The 10,000-nt window shown below is 42.5% G+C and overlaps 1 protein-coding gene across 1 annotated transcript in view; it reads right to left on the bottom strand.

Moving 5' to 3' along the window:
* LOC143299021 (glycine receptor subunit alpha-4-like) overlaps positions 1-10,000 on the bottom strand; it is a 65,257-nt gene that overhangs the window by 17 nt on the left and 55,240 nt on the right. The window contains exon 9 of the mRNA XM_076612098.1: positions 1-508. This exon is cut by the window's left edge and continues 17 nt beyond it. Within this exon, the coding sequence (XP_076468213.1) occupies positions 236-508 (273 nt within the window). The 3' untranslated portion in view covers positions 1-235. The remainder of the gene's footprint in view (positions 509-10,000) is intronic.

A 10,000-nucleotide genomic window follows, 5' to 3' on the forward strand; every position in this document is an offset into this window, starting at 1 on the left:
GACTGACAGAGACAGAGAGACTTTTGGAGATCGAACAGGGGTTCCGTTTCGTGATACAGACAGACAGAGACAGAGAAACAGAGAGAGAGAGAGACAGGTAGACAGACAGAGACAGAGAAACACAGACAGAGAGAGAGAGAGAGAGAGAGAGAGAGAGAGATTGAGAGACAGACAGAGACAGAGAGAGATGGGTGAAAACAAACAGACAAACAGACTGACAGAGACAGAGAGACATTCAGAGATCAAACAGGGGTTCCGTTTCGTTGTCCGACTCCATGGAAGAGATGCTAAGCGATGTCTCCGTGAAGAAGGCGTAGTAGGTCCAGTAGGAGGCGCAGAAGGAGGCGAAGAGGAAGGGGAAGATGACCCTGGACACCCTGTCCATCAGAATGGCCACCGTGATGGCCGAGCAGCAAGCCCACGGCTTCTTCTTCTTCTTCTTCCCGTCCCCGTAGTCGTCTGCTTGACCTCCGGCCAGTCGCGTGCGTCCGTCCATGTCCACTAGAGTCTGAGGGAGGGAAACGAAAAGAGAGAAAGAAAGAGAGAGGCGTGATTTGTTTTGTGTGTGTGTGTAGGGGGGGGGAGGGTGTAGTGTGTGAGTTGAGTGTGTGTGTGTGTGTGTGTGTGTGTGTGTGTGTGTGTGTGTGTGTGTATGTGTGTGTGTGTTGTGTTGTGTTGTGTTGTGTTTCATGTAATTGTTGTTGTTGTTATATGTTTAAGTCAGGTTTGAATGAGTGGGAAGGAAATGTTTCATGGAACGAGAGAAGAAGAGGAAGAAGAAGAAGAAGTATTCCATGGAACGAGAGAAGAAGAAGAAGGAGGAGGAGGAGGAGCAGGAAGTTGATAGAAAGAAAGAAGCCCAGAGGGGTGGGTGAAGGGGAATGATGGGAGATGAAGGAGTAGGATAAGACGTGAAGAAAGAAACAAATATAAAAAAAATGAGAGAGAGAGAGAGAGAGAGAGAGAGAGAGAGAGAGAGAGATGGAGACAGAGAAAGAGAGAGATGGAGACAGAAGAGACAGAGACAGGAAGCAAACACATACAAAAGAAAAAGGAAACTGATTCCCAGCATCAGACTAATCACACCGTTAATGGGTCTAACCGCCTGGAACCAATGCTGCCTCCTATTATCAGTGTTCAGACACGCTCCGCCGAGCAGATGGATGGCAACCTCATGAAACCCAATCCTTCACGCATGATTGACTGACGGGCGGCAACAACACGGATTCCTGCGAGGGTGCCTGGACGCCTAAGAGAATAAAGCACACATCGGTCTGGTTTTGCGACGAGGCGATGTGTGCTGTCTGAACAGGGTGAAGGTGAAGGACTTCGTTGCTGGTACCTGTTGTGTACCTGCGCATGTTGAATCAGAACAAGCCCCGCTGAACACCACCCATGTGGATCAGCGACAGTGCAGGGCCTCCTGCAGTGTGTGGCCTCTTGACGATTTAGTATTGTTAGTTCAGTGTGGACTGCCGGCGCTGAAACCTCTGCTGAACGAGCCCTAATGGGGCCATGTCTAGAGGATGCGGGAGGAATCTTCTTTTTGTTGTTGCTGTAGTTGTCATTGTTGTCCTCCTCCTCCTCCACCTCCTCCTACTCCTCCTTCTTCTTCCCTGAATCAGACATTCCATTCCTTGTCTTAGCCCTGAAAGGAAGTCATATATAAATAAGAAATTGGGAATAATAAGAAACAGTCACGCGAAAAAACAAAACGCGCATTTTAAATCCACGAGTTTGGAACCAGTTCTGAGAAGTGTGAAATTGACTCTCACCGTTCCTCATTTATATGAGTTATGGGATGATATCGATTTCTTTACAAATAAAGCTTTTGAATTACGACCGAGCATTAATCGTGTGTTGCTGGTGGTGGAGATGGCGGCGGCAGCGGTGGTGGTGGTGGTGGTGGTGACGGTAGCAGCAGCAGCAGCAGCAACGGCAGCAGCAGCAAATCCTACAATCGTAGGTTATTTCTGTTCCATGCGTTATGTTCAATGAATGTGTATTTTGATTCACGAAGACGCAGAAATACATACATACTAAAGCGCTGACAGCCAATGGCAGAGACAAGTATAAACATAAAGGCTGACAGAAAGACAGACAGAGACAGACAGGCAGACAGACAGACAAACACACAGACAGACAGAGACTGATACAGTGCTACTTAACTGAAGAGACGGAGGGAAATGAGAGAGACAGAGAAGGAGAGAGAGATATATGGAGAGACAGAAAGAGAGAAAGAGAGAAGGAGACAGGGAGCAAGACAGAGATAGAGAGACCGATGGTAATGAGAGAAATATATACAGAAACATAGAGACAAGCTGACAGACAAAGAGACAGAGACAGAGAGAATGAAATCAGAGGTGAAACGAGGGAGATAGTTAACATTTCAACGTCATAAAAAATTATCATTTTGTGGCATCATTCGTATTCATTATTCATTGCAAAGAATAAGCATACCGTCGTTTCATTCATGACTGAATCATTGACTGAGTTTAAAAAAAAAAACAAAAAAAAGAAGAAAGAAAGAGACGAGTAGACAGAGATCGAGAAGCAAAGAAATAATCAGATCGAGAGATAGAATGAGAGGGAAAAAGACACAGAGAGAGAACGAACGAACGAACGAACGAACGAAATTGTTTTTATTGAGCATCGACCATGGGCCACAATTCAGAACATGACGAAGGGAGGGGAGGGGGCAAGGGAAGGACGGGGTTGGGGAGATGATGGGGATGGGTGGGGGAAGAGGATATACAAGGGTTTAGCAAAGCATTTTCATTGTCATTAATATGGATGCTTCTTAAAGTCCAGTCAACAGCATCGGTTTTAATAGGGTTGTAGGCACACTCCAATCTGTCCCATATGACACAAACATTTCGTAGACGATCGAATGGGGACTGATTATTGATATTCTACATACCTATGAGGGTCATTAAAGCAATTCGAAAAGACTTGCTAAAACGTCTTGCTTATCATTATCAGCATAATTTGTAAACAACTGAAAACGATGTTGACATCTCCTTGAACGTGAGTTGTTTTGTATTTTAGTATGTTGGTTTCTTTGTGCTGATGTTCACCCTGGTTCATCGAACTGATCATAGAGTGGGTGGAGTGAGATGGCAGGGTTTGAGGAGACAGGGGTGGGGGGGGGGGGGGGGTTGCTATCAGGATACATGCGACGTTTGGGGAGAAAATGATAATGCAGTTTAGTCGTTTTAATCGTGAGATTGAGAGAGAGAGAGAGAGAGAGAGAGAGAGAGAGAGAGAGAGAGAGAGAGAGAGAGAGAGAGAGAGAGAGAGAGAGATGAATGAATGAATGTTTAATGCATTTCGGCCATGGGCACATATACATATATTGGGATTTTGGAGGAGGGTTAATAAGCAAGAGAGAGAGAGGGGGGGGGGGGGGGGGGTTATGAGAAACGGGGATGAGTAGACAGAGATTGAGAAACAGTCAGAAAGACGACCAGAGCAAGTGCGCAAGAGAGAGAGAGAGAGAGGGAGAGAGAGAGTGGGGGGGGGGAGAGGAGAGGATGGAGGGTGACCGAGTCAGACAGACAAAAAGACATTCACAGGCACAGAAACAAAACATGGAGACAGAGGGAAAGACAGATGCAGAAACAGAAAGACAGCCAGACAGACGCAGAGAAAGAGAGAAACAACATCCGAGCATCATACCATTTTCCAGTTAGTTATCGCATTGACGGAATCAGCCACTCAGTACTAGATTGCTTCTTAAGGATATGATCAAACACACATTATTCATCACAAACAGTAAACACAGCGATCGCCGTCATTTCACACATGATCGAATACAGATTAATTATTGACAGACTGCCAGTCGACGAGAGTCATAACAGCAATTAGAAAAGACTCGCTAAAACATTCATGTATTGTTGATCATTATCAGCATAATCTGTGGACAGGTGACAACAATGTGAACAACTCATGGAACGTCCGTTATTTTGTGAGTTTTCCATGTTGGTTTTCCTGTGTTAATAGTCACTTTGTTCACCGAGCTGACCATAGAGTTTGAGGGGGGTGGTTTGGGGTCTTGGAGTTTTATGATTGATGCAAAGGTTGGGAAGAAACGAGTGTAGTTTAAGTTGTTGAAATTATGAGATTGAAAAGAGAGTGGCAGAGGGGTAATAAAGACATATATAAGTAGAGAGATAGAAAATAACAACAGAGAAGCTACCTAGAGTGATGGAGATAGATAGAGTGTGTAACAGAGAGGGGGAGAAAGAGAGACACAGAGAGAGAGAGAGAGAGAGAGAGAGAGAGAGAGAGACAGAGACAGGGAGACAGACAGAGAGACAGACAGACAGACACAAATAACAACAACAAAAACAACAATAAGAGTTAACGAAAAAAATTCCAAACGCCTGCTCAGTTTCCTGTGTGTACCAGTCACAGAGATATTTCAACCTTCCAAAGCAAAACATCAAGTTCTTCTCCTGTGAATCAGCAATATCCGACGTGGCAGGCATAAGGTTGCCGTATGAGCTGTTTCAGTAAAGTGTGAAAAGGCATTTGTTGCACACACTCAAAAGTTGAGGAGATGAATGATGAAAAGGAGGGAGAAAGAGCGATAGAGAAAGAGAGAGAGAGAGAGAGAGAGAGAGAGAGACAGAGACAGAGACAGAGAGAAACAGAGAGAGAGACAGAGAGATGCAGACGCACAGACAGACAGGAGACATACACATAGACATAAAATAGACAAGAAGAAAAGCAAAAGGCAAATACAGAAACAGAATGACAGACGAACAGACAAAGAGACAAATAAAGATATGAAGAAACCAGAGGTTAACTCACTCAGTACGGCCAGTCCTCTCTTCTCCTCTACACATACTCCTCGGATGTCCAGTGAGTGTCTCAATGACCCAACCTTTAGCTTCCGTTGTCAGAATTGTGGTATTCTTTGTTAACATTCACCTCTTCAGTGTAAGAGCCTTCCGCTTGTAATATTTTGATGGTGGTAATTGGGGTGAAACGCTGTTAAAGTCGTCTCTTTCGCCGTTCGTAAGGTAAGGAGAGAGTTAAACAAGAGATATGAAAAAAACATTTCAGCATCACATCATTTCCTCGTCTGTCACCGTATTAGCGGAATCAGCCACTCCGCACTAGACTGCTTCTCACGGATGTGATCAAAGACACATTTTTCATCGGTAAAAAAGCAAACACAGCGATCGCCGTCAGATCATACGTGATCAAATGCAGATTAGTCATTTAAAGTCTCTATGTCAGTGAGGGTCATAAAAGCAATACAAAAACACTCGATGAAAAGCTCGTGTATTGTTGATCATTATCAACATAATCTGTGGACAGCTGAAAAAACGATGTTGACAACTCCTTCAACTTCCGCTTTACTGTGTTCATTTCCCTTTTTTTGTGTGATGTTCGTGTTTTCTATCAAATTGACTGTGAGAGTCGTTGAAGTGATGTTTGGGGGAGGTGTTGTGGTCAGGAGAGAAATGGGAGGATTGTGTAAGAGAGACAGAGATAGGAAGACATGATAGACAGATAGAGAGACAATACAGATAAGGACACACACACACACACACACACACACACACACACACACACACACACACACACACACAACGAAAGCAAGAGAGGTAGACAGACAATCAGACAGGCAGACATATAGACAGACGGACAGAGACAAAAGGCAGAGACATAGACAGACAGACAGAGAAACAGAGAGACAGATAGACAGGCAAACAATCAAACACAGCAGAGTCAGTGGAGACGAATGTTATCTGACATCCAATTAACACTGCCCAGTGATGCAATGAACCACTCGTGACCAGTTCATGAAATCCTGTGTCAGTGCATGAGAAGCACACATCACTGATTCCACGGAAGGCAATACACCAAACACATCCTTTCACGCACAATAGAATGACAAGTAACACCACAGATCTGTGCAACGTGCTGGTGCACTGGTGGAAATCGCATGTAAACAGTAGAATTTCTAAGGCCAGACACTACAGTCAAATAACTTTTTTTTTTTCTTATCTCTCTCTCTCTCTCTCTCTCTCTCTCTCTCTTTTTTTTTTTTTTTTTTTTTTTTTTTTTGTCTACTAGGTGTATCATAACTTGTGGATCACAAAAAAATGTTCTTAGATTTATGTGAATTCCCGTTGCTATGGAAACAAATCAAAATGACCGCCAAACAATGTATCACAGAAATCGGATTTGTGGTCCATGTGGTGCATGCAGACACTTTTTGTTATGTGGACTTGATACACAATGACATTATCTTCATTTTCACGTGAGATTGTATTGACTCGTCAATTATTGTACTTTTTATGATTTTTTGAAATTTTGGGTATTGCGAAATCTTCAAAATTTACAATGGGTAAAAAGATTGGAACTGCTATGAATTAAAACCCAGAGAATATTTTCATGCATACTCGTGACAAAACTTCAAACTTCAATAACATGTCATAAAACAATCATGCAAAGTCTCATGGTTGTAGGTCTACTCATCATTGAGCAAGTCCAAGGTATGGTGTCAAGGCCAGAAACTTGACGACTTACGTCGAAACTGAACAAAATAAACACTTTCGTGATTCAGCAAGCAATCTTTACTGGCAATTTGTTTCATTGTTAAAGACATCTTTACAGTGGAAAAACTTATGCATATGATAGAAGAGATGTTCAAGAATCAAAATCCATCAAAAACCCAAATTATGAAAAATCATCACTTTGTTCTCTTTTGCACTGCCGTGTCAGTTTAGTTAGATTACCGTTTGATTCCCCTCATGGGCGAGGGTAACGTACGGAAAAAAACAACACTCTGTTTCACGTTTAACTCTCCACTGTATTGATTTATTGATTTTTCTTTGTCTTTGTCTTCCCTGGGTGATGCTATCAATATGCAGTGTAGACATAAACAAATGTATTTTGATCTTGAGACACCTTTTCCGTCGTTTTATATTAAAAAAAAAAAATTGTGCTGGGATAAGTCTTGACCTACTGACACAGAGTCAGAAACAGACAGGAAGACAGACATACACAGAGAGAGAGAGGAAGGGTGAGAGATAGAGAGACAGAGACGTAGACACAGTTGGAGAGACAGACGGAGGCCAAAGGAAAGACAGACAACCAGAAAGACCAGCAGTCGTCCTTCAGACACACATACACGCAGAGCAAAGGGAGGAAGGCTTACATCCAAACAACAGCGCCCACGGTAATGGAGCGAACCACTCGCGACAAGTTCACCATATCCCGTGTCAGTGTAGGAGAGACACGCACCACTGACTACACAGAATGTAACGCGCGATATATATCGTCTCACGCGTGACAGAATAGCAAATAACATCACAGGTTTCCTGCAACTCGCTGGCAGTCCCAAGGGATTCACGGTCTGTGTATCACGGTAAACAGCAGAATTTAGCAGCTTTCTATGTTAGATTACTACCTGTTCTCTAATGTAGGTGAGGGTAACCTGCGGAAAAATCACCCAAGTTCATGAATAACTCCCGGAAACTTCCTTTCCATGTGCCTCTGTCTTTTCTCGGTGATCCAAAAATCTCAAAATGCTCTGTTGACATTAACAGTTCATGTGTATATTACAGGTCTGCACGCTTTAACACCTCCTTGAAACTAAAACTGAAACTTAATTGTTGCTTTTGTTCACCCGGTCTGCGATGAAAAGATAAGAAGAAAATAAAATAGAATAAAAAGGAAGAAAATGACAGGTAGGGAGACAGACAGAAACAGAGGAATGAAGAAAGATCCAGAGAGACAGACATAAAAAGAGGATAAACACAAACTGCATCGTTCTGACATCAGAGCTAATTCATGAGGAATTAAGATAAACTGCATAGTTCTGACATCAGTGCTAATTAATGGTGGATAAAGATAAACTGCATCGTTCTGACATTAGAGCTAATTCATGGAGGGGATTAAGACAAACCGCATCGTTCTGACATCAGAGCTAATTCATGGGGGATTAAAACAAACTGCGTCGATCCGAGATCAGAACTGACTCATACATTAATGGACTAAGCCATCCAGAACCAACCAGCTTTTCGTCTCTTGTGTCCAGGGCTCAGACACACCACCGATTCCACAGAATGCCAAAACATGACACGCATCCTGTCATACGTCGATCGCATGATAGTTTACAACACACAGATTACTCATGCAGTTTGCTCCGAGTCCAGAGGGGATCAATGCCTTGAGTCCTAAACAAACAGTCCGATTATTATCCGGCAAGTTATCTCCCCAGTCCGGTGATGTTGTTGTCAAGATATGCTGAGTAGTACAAGGTTTCGAAAGAGGAGCTGATTATGAGAAGTATGTTAGTTTTTTGTGTGTTTTTTTTGGTTTTGTTTTGTTTTGTTTTTGCGATTGTTGATGTATTGTTTTGTTTGGTTTCGTTTCGCTTTGCATTGTTTCGATTTGTTTTCTTTTCTTTAAAATGAACGTGTTTTGGTGTGCTTGAGGAACTAGGGGAGGACAAGGGCGTGCGCCAGATTGGATGGAAGAGGGTTGAGGAAAGAGGTGGTTTTTTTTATTTTCACGGGTGTTTTCGTTCTTTAGTTTAGCGTCTTTTCACTATCAGTGATATTAGACGATAAAAAAAAAAAAAAAAAAAAAAAAAAAAAATATATATATATATATATATATATATAAAAGGGGTGCAAGAAGGTGTGTAACTCTGTGTGTGTGTGTGTGTGTGTGTGTGTGTGTGAGAGAGAGAGAGAGAGAGAGAGAGAGAGAGGGAGAGAGAGAGTGAGCGTTGTCAATTAGTTGATTTCACTTCTAAACACCGACGCTCATTCATAGAAGAGCATTTGCGTAGGGATGCAGGTGGGTGCTTCTTTGTGTTATTCTGTGCGAATACAGGTTTATCTGTGTATTTATCTATTCGTTTATCTGGTCATTCCGACTGAATGGAGCAGAAAAAAAAGACACAGGCTACTCCCATCCATCCCTGCCTAACAGCTATACCCCTCTCCCCTTGATCCAAACTCCTCAAAGTGTTCTCTGTTTTTGTTTTTTGTTAGTTTTTTTTTTTTTTTTCATTCTCCCGCCAGAGAAGGACACAAAAATAGGATGGCTACAGCGATAATCAGCGATCCGAAGACCTGCTCCCACATTCATGAGTTTCAAAGCCACGGCCATGGTGTTTTTGCACACAAGTGTGTAAGTTAATCTGATCCTTCATCAGCCTCCTTGCCTTGATGAGAGCTGGTGTGGTACGAAATTGATTTGTTGTCTTTCTACAAGAGATATTGAGAAATAAGACCAAAACCCAACTTTTGTGAACAAAAAAGTGTTAAAGAAGCCATCACCGGAATTACCAGTACATATACAATAGTGGGGATACTGGACGTTCGAAAGAAAGCAATGAATGCAGTCATATTTATTTCTCTCTCTCCCTCTCTTTCTCTCTCCCACTCTCTATCAATAAGTTTTGTTCTTGTTCTTGTTCTATCAATCTCTCTCTCTCTCTCTCTCTCTCTCTCTCTCTCTCTCTCTCTCTCTCTCTCTCTCTATATATATATATATATATATATATATATATATGTGCGTGCGTGCGTGCGTGCGTGCGTGCGTGCGTGTGTGTGTGTGTGTGTGTGTGTTTGTGTGTGCGTGTGTGTGTGTGTGTTTGTGTGTGCGTGTGTGTGTGTGTATGTCTTCAGTTTAACGTCTTTCCACTTGAAGTGTGTGTGTGTGTGTGTGTGTGTGTGTGTGTGTGTGTGTGTGTGTGTGTGTGTGTGTGTGTGTGTGTGTGTATCTCGTTCTCAAACAGGTTATGATAAACTGATATTTATAAGTCCATTAGTAAAGGTATGCCGAGTGACACGTGTTTCGCTGTACGAATACATGTCATTTCCTATCGTTTGTTTTCTTCATTGTTGTTTTGTCCTATCTTTCTTTTTCTCTTGCTATCGTCCCTTGTTTTTATCAAAAGGAAAGTTAGCAGGCAGATCCCTAACTCCTCTCCACCTCAGCTGTCACTGGCAGAAAAAAAATCAAT

The sequence above is a fragment of the Babylonia areolata genome, chromosome 24, assembly GCF_041734735.1.
Source record: "Babylonia areolata isolate BAREFJ2019XMU chromosome 24, ASM4173473v1, whole genome shotgun sequence".
Taxonomy (NCBI): Eukaryota; Metazoa; Mollusca; class Gastropoda; order Neogastropoda; family Buccinidae; genus Babylonia; species Babylonia areolata.